Raw genomic sequence first — 13,579 nt, forward strand, 5'->3', positions numbered from 1 at the left:
CATCATTGTGGACCTCTATTTCTGCGTCTTGTGTCGTTTAAGCCTGGTTAATGGAGCGCTTATGTCCCGAGTGTGTCCTCTTTGTTTACTGTCCATCTCACTACCGGAGGATAAAAGAGCCTTCCCCCACTTCCTGCTTTTACTCCATCTAAAGCTCAGTGTTACCAGATGCACGCACGCATGCGCGCGCGCACACACACACACGCACACACGCGTGTCGTGTGAACTGTGCGTTTGATCTTGAACACCTGCAGTGTGTTCCATTGATGTTCACCTGCTGTATCTGTTTTTTTTTTGTTTTGTTTTTAAACCTGACCAAAAGGATTTAATACAGATGAAATGAAGTTGAATATTCATTGAAGACTTCAGCTCAGATCAAATGCACTGGCGCTCCCCTTTGAACAATCAGAAATGCTATTAAAAAAGAAAAAGGAAAGCACTTCATGCTTGTCATTTTATTTTCAAATTTGGGGTTATTTGAAATTTAGAACAGACCGCAATGTTTCCCAATGGGCTTTTTTTCTTCTTCTTTTTTATTTATTTTTTAAATTCAATAAATCCTGTGTATGTGCTCCCAGTGGTGTACACTTACCAAGTATTTTCCCATTATTTCTCCTTTTTGTTTTAGTTGGTGAAGGCAGGAATCTGATACCAATGGACCCCAATGGCCTGTCTGATCCATATGTCAAACTCAAGCTCATACCTGACCCCAAACACGAGACCAAGCAGAAGACCAAAACCATCCGCTCCAACCTGAACCCCAAATGGGGCGAAACCTTTACCTTGTAAGTAAACGCCTCTTTGTATTTGGTTGCTCGGGATATGTTGTATTATACTACATCATTCTGTGCATGTTGCAGCAAACTGAAACCCACAGACAAGGACCGCAGGCTATCGGTGGAGGTGTGGGACTGGGATCGGACAACCAGAAATGACTTCATGGGCGCCCTTTCATTTGGCGTGTCGGAGCTCATAAAGTCTCCGGCGAGTGGCTGGTAAAGACCGATTTCTTTACGTTGAGCTGTTCATCTTTCAAACTTGGCGGATTGCACACTCACGTGCTCACGTTGTCTCATGTCGTGGTCAGGTATAAGTTGCTGTGCCAGGAGGAGGGAGAGTATTACAATGTTCCCATCTCAGAGGAGGATGATGGGAATGAAGAACTGAGACTGAAATTTGAGGTGAGGGTTGTGGTCTGCTTGTTTGCTCTCTGGCAGCTGGCAGATACAAATGTCAGTATTTTAAATACTGTATGATATTATATATATTTTTACATTGTTTGTACAGGTTCCGCCTGTTGCCTCTTACTTATTAGACTTTATTAGATTTTTTTATTTTTTCATTGTCTCGATGACTGTTTGAAAAATATATATATGTTTTGGTAACAGTAAGTCTACTTACTGCTTGTAAATTCAAAAATATTTTAATCCATGACAATATTTTCTAGTTGTGTGAAACTTAGTTGTCTGTCGACATTGTATGCAGGCTAATTGTACATTTTCATTATTTATATTATTTTATTTGCCCAAAAAATCACCATAGGTGGAATTTATAGTGAGTAATGCATTTTGACTTAAGATATGTATGACAGGTATGTGTTTGTAGATGTTCTTACATTCGATGCATTCCAGATTGATGCCAATCATTGCCTGTTTGACAGTTAAGTTCAGCACAAATTGTGTTTTATTTACATATCAATTTTTGTACTGTATGTAGGGTCGAAAATTGATTTTTAATATGCTAGTAATTTTCCGTCTACTGAGTGAAATAGTTGTCTGTGTTCATCTTGATACCTGTCCTGTTGTTTAGAGGGAGCATGACGTGTCTTCAGACTTAAAGATAAAGGCAGTGCTTTCCTTGTCCATTTTAACATAGTGTAACTTCATGCACTTCTTATGGCCACTAGATGTCAGCAGATAACAAAATACACACTATAGACCAGTGGTCCCCAACCTTTTCTGTACCACGGACCGGTTTAATGTCTGACAATATTTTCACGGCCCAATCTTAACGTTTAGCTGATAAAGACAAAATAAAATGACAAGAAAAAAACTGTGGTATTTTCTCTATAATAATAATGAACGTAAATCTACTGTGTAATCATGTGCAACTTTATTAACGGTGTCCGTAACGTCGCACCAACAACAGAGTTGTCAAGTGAGACGAATGTAACAGACAGAATCCGGCCACTTTTCAAAATAAAACATCATTTTCTAAAAAAAAAAATAAAATAATGCAATTTTTTTTTCTTTCTGTACCAAATGACCCACGGCCCGGTGGTTGGGGACCACTGCTATAGACCACTGCTTTCTAAATTATTGAGCCTATATGGTCACATATTTGACATGGGCACAGCCTAATGGCATACCACCAAAGTGAAATGTATACATTGGAATAATGATGATGATGTAGTAGAAGACCATTTATTTGTTCTGGCTGTTACTATAAACTGTGGGCATTTTTAAGAAAGCAAAGTTTGAGGTTGCTCAGTCTCCATATTACTCAGTGTAGCCACAATATCAGAAACAGGTCTGACCGTGAAATCGTGTTTTCACCCTTTTATACTACACCCATGGTACACACCCTGACTGTTAAAGGGAAATTCAACCTTAAACGCTTTTTGACAATTTGTTATTTGTGACCTCACTAGTCTAAACATGACATTCTGATTAATATTACATTTGTGGAATATGAGTTATGCAGCGAAATCCAGCCGTTTTTATCCATCTCAGGTGGCGGCCATTTTGCCACTTGGTGTCGACTGAAGATGACATCACAGTTGCACAACGACCAATCACAGCTCACCTGTTTTCTGAAGCTGAGCTGTGATTGGTTGTTACCTGAGCCCTAAGCAACTGTGATGTCATTTTCACTCGACAGTCTTCTGATACTGATAAACAGTCAATTCTGTCAATTTTACTCTTTTTGGTCCCACTCTAAATAGAGTAAAATTTACTCAGCTGCGTTGGAAAAGGGAGACAAGGAAAACAGGTGTGCCTCGAGGACCAGAAGTGAGAAACACTGCACTAGTCCACATCCGGTATTCTGGTTTACTCGCTTCCAAGTGTAAATTTTACTCTAAACTGAGTCTATTTGGTCCTACTCTATATAGAGTAAAATTTACACTTGGAAGAGAGTAAAATAAAAAATAAAAAAAATCTAATTTTGTTGCTTAACTCATATTCCACTAACGCAGTATTAACCAAAATCCCGTATGTAGACTAGCGCAGTGTTTCTCACTTCTGGTCCTCGGGACACACCTGTTTTCCTTGTCACCCTATTCCAACGCAGCTGAGGATCCTTACAGGCTTCTTCAGAGCTTGCTGATGAGCTGTCATTAGAATCCGCTGCGTTGGAATAGGGAGACATGAGGACCAGGAGGGAGAAATACTGGACTAGAAGGGCTGCATAGAACATATTATTGTCAATAATTTTTGGGGTGGTTGACTTCCACTGTAATGGATTATGTGAATTATTATGACATATTGTCCCACAGCTGTCTGAGCATGAAAGTGTCCCAGTGTAAACGTGTTGTTTGAGTTGTTGAAAGTGAGTCAGGCCCTTTAGTTGCTTCTGCTTATGGTTCCAGGACCAAGCACTTTTGGAAGACTCTGGCAGGAAGAAAGTAAGGCTGCTCGCTCGGCTCGGCTCGGCTCGGACAGGCTCTTGTCTTTGGCTAAAGCTTCAAGGTGTGCTGTGCTTTGGTGCAGTCTGCTGCGCTTTGCTCATTAGATGGAGTGCAGTAGACATGCAATTAACCAAACTAAGGCTGCTCGTTTGAATTGACCGGGAAAGAGGAATACTTAAGGTCTGTCAGTGAGCTGACACTGAATGTGACCCAATTGTGCATACAGTATATCATTTGCAGATATGAATTCAAACCAATGTTTGCTGTGGTGCATTGTTATTCACATTTGGTTAAGCTACGTTTTTGGAGAAAGGGCGTGCAAATGATGTGTTTTTGCTTGGAATTGAATGCATTTGTGATGGATATGACCTTGATGGATTCTGATTCTATAGCCACATCATCGGGTTCAGCATGAGTTTGGATACGTGTTTGTCCTTCTGAGTGTGAACTATGGACGTGAAATTTAGGAACGGGCATCCCATAGATGACTAGATCAAAGATTGATGCTCTATTCGTCACAGAATCACTCATGGAATGTTCTAAGCTCCTGTTTCCCTGACAGTGTGGTAACTGAGAAGAATAAAAATGCCAGTTTGAATGTTGCACATCTTCTCATAGTCCATGTCAAGTTGTTCTTCCTTAGACGTTAAACAAGTTGAGAATGAATCAATATCACCTCTGTTGGCTACAGACAAGTAGTGCACGCCTTGATTAATCATCAATCAGTCCCACCCACATTCATTAGAATCCCTATTGATCACTTCTTATGCTTCGCACTTTTTGCACCTTTGCAAAAAAACTCATTTGTCGATAGAGATAAAGCATGATTTGGCATGAATGAGCTTGATAGGGAATTTGTCATGTTTTGTAGTAAGTATTGACACCAGTGCTCGTCTGGAGCAGGCATGAATGCACGTGACAGTAGATTGTGCCTCTCTACTTGAAATATCATGCAACTGAATGAAAACTCCTCAAGTCTTTGTCATTCAGACCAATATTGATGAGGTCCTCTGGTATGAAGGAACACAGTCTAATCTGTCAACAATGTTGAAATGCTTGTGTGCTTAGTTAAGGAGTCATTATTCAGTGTTTCCCACAGATTTGAAATATACTTGGGTGGGTGGACTGCGGCGGCGAGATTTGGGGGGTGGGGTAGTATTTGTGTTATGAGGCCATTTTTCACTTCATATCGTGCATTCTAGTGAATTTTCAGACTGAAAATGTTGATAACACATTACTCAGTGACACCATATTTTTTGCACTAATTTTGTATTTTAAAAAAACAATATGAATAAAATAAGGCTGTCAACGTTATACACGGTATATCCAGTTGTGACACTTAAAATAATAATAATAATGATTTTTTATTACATTTTCTTGCAAACTTCTTGGGTGGCGGCCAGTTTACTTGGGTGGACCGCCCACGTATTAACATGGTGTGGGAAACACTGTTATTACTTGGGATGTTACATACTAGGGGTTTGAATTGCCTAGCACCTGGCGATTCAATTCGTATCACGATTCATAGGTCACGATTCGATTCGATACCGATTAATCCCGATACAAATCTATAAATTAATTATTGCGATTTTTTTTTTTTTACACAAATTTTGAAAATACTAATCAGTGAACTAGTAGATGTACACTGTAAGATTTGTATGAAAATGTATTTATCTGAAAACTCAAAACAGGTTGTACTGTAGTCTGTTTCATGCTTGAACAGCATTGAAATAAAATATTAAGGCTTATTGTTCCATTAATATAACATTCTTCCATACGTAATGTGTGAATCCTAACCCTAAGTAAGACGTTTTGTTGAATATTCCCATAAAAAAAATATATGTTCAAGAATCGATTCGGCCGCATATCGAATCGATTTGAGAATTGCGCGCTGTAATATCGCGATATATTACAGAATCGATTTTTTCTAACACCCCTATTATATACCACATTTTTTTAGACCGATACAGGTACTCAACTCTTGAGTAGTCATCGATACCGATACCAAGTACTGATACCACTAGTACTTTTGATATGTAACCCCCCCCCCCCACACACCCCCAAAAAGACAGGTAATTTTAAAGAAACTACCCTATATAATAATGTATGTGGGGGACAAAAGTCCACCCATCAATGACCTACAATTTATTTTTAAATATCTGTCATACGCTGCAATCCAGAAACCTGGGGACTCCGTACAACCACATGTACAATCAGGGTTTGCCTCAAATTCCCACTCAGGAAGTTGGCAGGACAATGAAGGGATAAATTGTTCAATCAAGTATGAGTCGAAGTCGATTATTATTATCTTTGAAAGTGTATTCTAATGTTGTGACTAGTGAGTGCATTTGCGTGCTCCTTGGAGCGCATGTTGACGCACCTCGTCTTGTTTTGTGAGCACAGAAAGCCAAGCTGGGCCCAGCCAAGAAGGCCAATACAGAAACAGATGGCAGCCCATCCAGCCAGCTGCCATACAACAGCTTGGACCAGGTCAAACTCAGTGACTTCAGCTTCTTGGCAGTACTTGGGAAAGGCAGCTTTGGCAAGGTCAACTGGAACGTCCAAAAAGTCACCTTAGACATGAAAATAAATAAGATGCTATATTATTGGTGATTTATTTGTATATATTTTTTTCCTGCGGCGAAAGGTGATGCTGGCAGAGATGAAGCCCACGGAAGAGCTGTATGCGATAAAGATCCTGAAAAAGGACGTGGTGATTCAAGACGACGACGTTGAATGTACCATGGTGGAGAAGCGAGTCCTTGCTCAGCAGGAGAAACCGCCCTTCCTCACGCAGCTACACTCGTGCTTCCAGACTGTGGTGGGTGCAAATGCTCTGAGGTCAAAGTCTCTTCCAAGTAGGTTGCCCCAAGCTAAAAACGGGACCTGCATGACAACTAAGTACAATTAGAACACAGTACGGAGGAGGTTAAACAGGCAGAGTTTGTGTGCAAGACACGTCCACTAATTGCACATTTCAGTCCTTGGGGGAAAAAGAACAGACCCGAGAGCACAAAGTGACACATACTGTGCACTGTAAAAAATGAACACACACACACACACACACACACACACTCAACTCTTAGAGGCCAAACACAGACTCACTCTCAAAGCCTATTATTAACGTGAACAGTTCTGCGGCATTTTAAAAGATACCAACCACATATGCATTAAATTCATATAGCATACAACAATAACAAACTGTCTACAAGATTCATTATAAAACTGCAATAGAATTACTCCGATTTATTTGCGTGTTTACCTGTTGCTAGGCAGAATTTACATTGTGCCCACAAGCACAATAATAATAAATCCAAGTTTGTTTTTTTAGCAATTTGGAGTTCTCTGTTGTGGTACCCGGCAAAGGTTGGATTGGGAATTGACAAGGGAAATTACTCATCAAAAGTGTGATTAAATTACAATCACAAGAATATTTTATGGTTTTATGTTAATGATTGGCTTTGTGAAGAATTTAGTTGGCTGATGGCTAAAGCCGCAAGACACATGAGCGTCTCTTTGCAGAGGGTGTGAGTCTAAGCTGACATAGCGCTGGAACAACAGCAGGCAGAGTGGGAAAAAATAAGAAGAGACGCAGCTTAGAAGTGAGCAGATGTTCTTTCTTTCTATCACATACAAAAAGCATCTATTCCATTTCCATGCTGGAATGGAACTCAGTTTACATCCCTTTAGCAAGGCCAAACGGTGCTAATTTAAATCAGCACCAAATTGTGTACTCACCCTCTGCATATTTTCAAATTGTGCCATAAAATTAAAAAAATGTAAAACACAACGCGCACAAGAAAATGTACAAAATGTTAATCAAAGTAAAAATTCAAAATATTTCTGCGATCAATCCCCCCCATCCCACCTTCCATAAAATTTTATGAAAACCAGTCACGTAGGTTTTAATGTCTATAATCCTGCTCATGTGCAATGGAAACAGATTCCCCTAACAGATGTACTCATTCGTCAAAATAATTCTTCCACCTATTGGTGCAGAAAGAAGTCAACTCAATACTTCACAATTTCCTTGTAAGCGGGATGACAAGTAATCATCACCTCCACATACACAGGAGTGTTAAAAGAATACAAAAATCGATTTTAAGAAAAAAGAAAAAAACAATGTTTTCATTTTTAAAGGCACATTATTGGCATCCTGTTTATGCACAGGATCGTCTGTACTTTGTCATGGAGTACGTGACTGGAGGAGACCTCATGTATCACATTCAACAAGTGGGCAAGTTCAAGGAACCGCAAGCAGTGTAAGAAAAGACATCTTTGCTACCGATACCTTTGTATCGATTGCTGTGGTATTTACCTCAGACTTGGACACTTTTACAGGTGCGAATGTGAGTGTGAATGAGTGTGGCTGTGAGTTGGTGTGGCTGTGCAAGCACTCTAGGAAATGAGTCCATTTTGGTGTGCTTTTTTATTTGTAGTTCTTAATATGTTGTTGTAATTGCAGGTTCTATGCAGCAGAGATCGCTGTTGGTCTCTTCTTCCTTCACCGTAAAGGAGTCATCTACAGGTAAGCATTTCTGCAAATGAAAATGATAGTGCAGGTTACTTTTCAGATGGATTAACTCCTCTTTTTTTTTTAAAGCAATTGTTTTTAATAAATCACTCCAAAATGAAGGTGAATATTCTTCAGCATTTTTGTTTTGTTTTGTTCATATAATGTTATTTGTCCGTTTCTTCAGAGATCTTAAATTGGACAACGTGATGCTGGACTGCGAGGGACACATTAAGATTGCTGACTTTGGCATGTGTAAAGAGAACATGTCAGATGGAGTGACCACTCGCACCTTCTGTGGCACTCCAGACTACATCGCCCCTGAGGTAAGATTTGAGCTTGGAAGGCATATGTGTGTGCGTGCGTGCGCACGTGCGTTTGTGTGTGCATGGCCTGATGCAAGAGGTCACTTATGTGTCACCCTCACGGACCAGATTAAGGACACACACACACACAGCATGTGCGTTCTAAAAGAATTTAAGCACTGCAGCCAGGCAGACTCCCAGTGTGTCCGCTGTGAAGCGCAATGTGGGGTGTCTGCTCGTCCTCAGCAAACCGCTGATGCCGAAATGCTGCTTTGGTCCACGCACACCCATCATCGTCAAACACAATGACGCAACTTGTTTTTGACCTTCACTGGCAATCATACAGTATGGTGGCCTGGATGGAAAGTGCATGACGGTTTTCAATGTAAATCAATGCAAATGGTTAACAATTTTTATTTTTTTTTAAGTGCTGAGTCATTCTCAAGACGTCGCACTGATTTGAATTGTGTTATGCAAAGTTGGGCCACAGTGGAGGTTTGCATTGTTGTAAACATGAAGTGATGTCATATTTATCTTCTTCAGGCCAGTTGAGACTGAATCAACAGCGCCTCTACTGTTTGTCGCCTAGTAGTGCACTCCATTTTGCCTCAATTACATTAAATGGCACTGTTTCTAAAAAAAATGTTTTTAGAGCAAGAGCAAGCTATTCTGCGTTTAGATAGGTTAGCACCATATTTAGGTCAGAGTGGGACTGATTTACATAATAATTACCCCCAAAAGATAAACAGAACTGCATTGAAGGTAATTTAATTCACAGATTAGCTTAAGCTAACAGCGTTAGCTTCTGATAACAGCATACATACTAAATTGCCAAAAGTATTTGCTCACTTGCCTTGACTCACATAAAGGGATACTTTACTCATTGAGCCATTTTCAGTAGTCTAGAATTAATTTGATAATTTTAACATTATTTTCCGTGTACAATTAACTCTTTCACTGGCCAGTGCCAGCCGATTTAAGCATTTTCACTGATCTTTCAAGGTCCACAGAAAATGTTGTGTTTGGACTATGGAAACACACATACTACCAAATGAAAGATTGAAAAAAAAAAGTTTCTTTCTACCTTATTCCGTTCTTCAGTAATCAACAATAGAAAATGGTTACTTTCACCGAAATGCTCTGTTTTGAAACAAAAAACGGAGAAATCAAGCTTTTTGTGAAACGATATTATTTCATGCACTCCAGTGAATTGTACACTTCTTTTTGTCCATGAATGATGCCACAAACACCTAAATAGTGCTTTACTTCTGTAAAACGCTATCACCAACAATGAAAAAGTGTTTTTTGATTGCAAAATACGTTTATTTCCATTCAACAGTGTAACAATTTGACAAAACAATTCCGCAAACTATTTACAAATGTGTGCAACTGTGGTACTATTTACAATTATGTGGATGTTTCAAATACAGTTTTTCTTTTTGTAACGCTCTCCTGCGTGCATGGAGAGGGAGCAGGGTTTGCACAACAGATTACTTTCACTTTCCATTGTCCGTTTCGCGTGCAGACTGACTTTTTTTCCGGGGAATAGCAAGTAGCAGACTGTACCCACTCCTCCGATGAATATGCATTGGACTCGGGGCACTCTTCGTCGTCCGATTGAACATCCGCCTGAGCGTGCTCGGTTGTGCTCCGCGTTTTCCAGTGTTGGCATCGCTAGCCCGTGAACCTTTTATGACGTCGTCATAGCCGCCGCGTCAACGCTTCCAACTTCGCCGTCAACCTCGGAGTCACCATCATCATCATCGATGATGATCATCGTCGTCATCAATGTGCTCTTTATAGCGTTGGTCGATGCTTTTCGTCTTTGAAAAAAACGGCTCGACCGTGAGCTGCTTGCAAACCGGTCGCCATTATGGCTTCTTCAGCCATTGTCCCCTCAACACTCTAGCCCCGCCTCACGTCTTCTGCTGACGCCTACCCAATCTTGTCAAAAGAGAGTCATTGGTGCCATCTAGGGGCCAAAAATAGTCATTAGGCTCACTAGACCTGCTTGAAACTTTCAACACAGCTGGGGAAGGCTTTCCTCCACCCGTTTCAAAAAAAAAATTTGGATGACGTCTTTTAACGTCATTAGCGGCCCTCCGTAGGTTTTTACTTGACATCTTTTAACGTCAGTGGCAGTGAAAGAGTTAATGCCTTTAAAAACGATTTTTTTCCACTTGCTGTCGACTGAAAATGACATCATCTAGCTATGCTGAGGAAATAGGTCACAACCAATCACTCGTCACCTGTTTTCAGGGTTTGGTCAGCAAGCTGAGCCAAATAATCCAAATTTTGATGAAAGCATGTCAGAGACCTAAAAACTGTTTCAGGAAAAAAAATCCATATGTCTCCTTTAAGATGTGATTTGTCAACAATCAATTCCATACAGTCGGTTATTACACATAACATAAGTTTCTCAAACTTTGTGGCCATTATCAGTTTGTTACCCCCTGCCCACTGGGCAGCTGTATTATAGATTTTCTTCCCTGTCAGAATGAGATGTTGTCTACAAGGAGTCAGGGGACAACATGCTGTGACTGCTCACAGTCAGCCTGACAGTAATGCTCCGGCCACTGAAGGCACAGCAGGGATGGGAGCGGCTGCTGCCTCCGTCATGCTGTGAGTGTGTGTGGATACATACAATACCACACACACACTCCGTAGTTTTATACATACTTTGTTGGAAGTGTTGCATATTTCCCAACGTTTTCATCATTTTGAGAGATGAACGACCTCGAGTGTGTCGCAACATATTTTCACTCTACTTGACACATGCAGCCAACAATTTTACAATTAGTTTCTAGAGGAGATAGGGCACATAGGCAAACGATCACTCCGCCACTGAGCCATGCCACATAAGAGGGGGGATTCTGTAAACCCCACACAAGTAGGGCAGAGCCAAGATTCAAACTCCAACTTGAGAACTGTGAGGCAGCCATGCTAACAGCTAGCAAAGTGATGCACATTTAGACCCACATCCATCCAAGAGTTCAATTGTCACAATTAAAATCATTTCACTTTGAAAATATTTGACCTCCTGATTTCTCTAAAGTAAATCATGTTAACTCTCAGCAGTCTTATAGGAGAGGGTCAAAACGTAATATTAATAGCTTGATGGCGGTAGCAGGTTTCACTGAGCAGCAGGTTGGAGTGGAGGTTAGTTGGGAGACGTAACCCCCTACAAAGACCCCCCCCCCTCGCTCAACTGGCCAACAATTTAATGGAATAAATCCGGTGTGCGCCTCTTTCAGAAGCAAAAGCTTTTATCTAATACACACACAACACACATAAGTGAGCATCCATAGTGATTCAATTGCATTCTCAGTGGAGGCAGCATTTCATCACAAGCCACTGAACTACATTTGTCAATTAATGTAGCAGTGTAGCGCATGACATCGCTGAACACAAATACCCCCCCTCGCATATCGACAATTTAGCCAAACGTTATTAGAATCTGATGCTGTGGAGATTTTTAGCTAACGCTAATCAATGCCATAAGTGCACTATGCTTACCTGTTTGGCTTGGACTGGAGATTGCTTCCACTGCAGCATCAAAGTGGTTGTTTGCTTCAAGAATTTTGTCCAGCTGCCTAGCTAGCATTGCCTAAGAAAATTAGTATGCACTACAAGGTTTCTAAATGAAGTGATGGGAAAGTAAAGCTGTGATAACAACCATAAAATCAAAATGGACGCATGACATGGAAAAGCAGTGCACACACATTTCCACACTGGCTGCCCAGTACAGCTGACTTTTTATTTATTTATTTATTTTTACCCTCAATCGGTCACCAGCCCATTACAGGGCAACACCATTTTGACAATTTTAATGACGGAACAACGTGTTCTTTAATCTTAACCCAGTGAGTTAAACATGTTACAATTAGAGTTAACTCATTCACTGCCATTGACAGTTATAGACTTAAAAAAAATCATTTTAACTAATTCTATTAGTTTGACTTTTTGTTAACAAGAGTATGAAAACCTAGATATTTTTTGTACATTTAGAACAGATATAAAATTTGTGATTAATCGTGAGTTAACTAGTGAAGTCATGTGATTAATTACAATTACAAATTTTAATCGCCTGATGCTCCTAATTTTTAATAATCTTTTCTTTTTTCTTTAAAAAGCAAACAAACATTTTTTGTTTAATTTTTAAATAATCTTTTTTTTTTTTTTAAGAAAAGATTATTAAAAATTAGGGGCGCCAGGCGATTACATTTTTTAATCGTAATTAATCGCATGACTTCACTAGTTAACTCACAATTAATCACAAATGTTATATCTGTTCTAATACAATAAAAAAATGGTTTTCATACTCTTGTTAACAAAAGTGGGAAAAATCCAATGTTCCAATGAATTTTTGACGTCTATAGCCGTCAATGGCAGTGAATGAGTTAAAGTTGTGACCTGACATATATTCTCTCACTTGACTTTTTCCTTGCTAGCTGGAGAGTTGCAATGTTTCCCTTGCTTGGTAGTGTACACGTGAACAAACACGCACACACAGAGTTATCGCTCTGTTTAGCCTGACCTATATAAGTAGCCTGTTATTGGTAGCTCCAGTCTAGGCGGAATGCACTAATGTACATTTACACCTCAGTGAGTTTGATACAAAGAGAAAGAGATAGAGAGAAAAAACAGATCTCGTCGGGAAAGCGAGGAGATGTAAAAGAGCAGAAGAATCAGCCGGACAATGAAGGCAAGAAAAGAAGGAGTAAGAGCAGTCTAATGATGACTCAGTGACATTTTACAAGAGCATTTGAGACCATTGAGCTGTCTGATGCGGCCCATTTCTCTCGGTGGCCTTGTTGACCCAAGCACACGGCTTTATCATGGGGATAAAAAAAAAAAATCTTTGTGAGCTGTCAAGATGATAAAGTACAAATTTAGCTTTTTCCTTTATTCTATTTTTACTCTGTTTGCTGGCCACTTCTTTAGGTACAGCCGCATGATCATAATTAGATCCAACATTGCAGCGCAGTGGAAAGTGGTTAGAACGTCTGCCTCACAGTAATGAGGATGTCTGTGAGAAATCTACCGTTCATTTTAGGTCTATTGTAGACTTATTGTAGGTGTGAATTAGGTTTTACACCAGTGGTGTCCAAACTACGGCCTAGGGGCCATCCA

General features: G+C 40.0%; 1 protein-coding gene across 1 annotated transcript in view; it reads left to right on the plus strand.

The window, feature by feature from the left end:
- prkcaa (protein kinase C, alpha, a) overlaps positions 1 to 13,579 on the plus strand; it is a 112,990-nt gene that overhangs the window by 75,436 nt on the left and 23,975 nt on the right. The window contains exons 6-13 of the mRNA XM_077570459.1: positions 629 to 785; positions 861 to 995; positions 1,088 to 1,181; positions 6,032 to 6,175; positions 6,276 to 6,449; positions 7,799 to 7,890; positions 8,094 to 8,156; positions 8,329 to 8,467. Of these exons, the coding sequence (XP_077426585.1) occupies positions 629 to 785; positions 861 to 995; positions 1,088 to 1,181; positions 6,032 to 6,175; positions 6,276 to 6,449; positions 7,799 to 7,890; positions 8,094 to 8,156; positions 8,329 to 8,467 (998 nt within the window). The remainder of the gene's footprint in view (positions 1 to 628; positions 786 to 860; positions 996 to 1,087; positions 1,182 to 6,031; positions 6,176 to 6,275; positions 6,450 to 7,798; positions 7,891 to 8,093; positions 8,157 to 8,328; positions 8,468 to 13,579) is intronic.

This window comes from Vanacampus margaritifer, chromosome 7, assembly GCF_051991255.1.
Source record: "Vanacampus margaritifer isolate UIUO_Vmar chromosome 7, RoL_Vmar_1.0, whole genome shotgun sequence".
NCBI lineage: Eukaryota > Metazoa > Chordata > Actinopteri > Syngnathiformes > Syngnathidae > Vanacampus > Vanacampus margaritifer.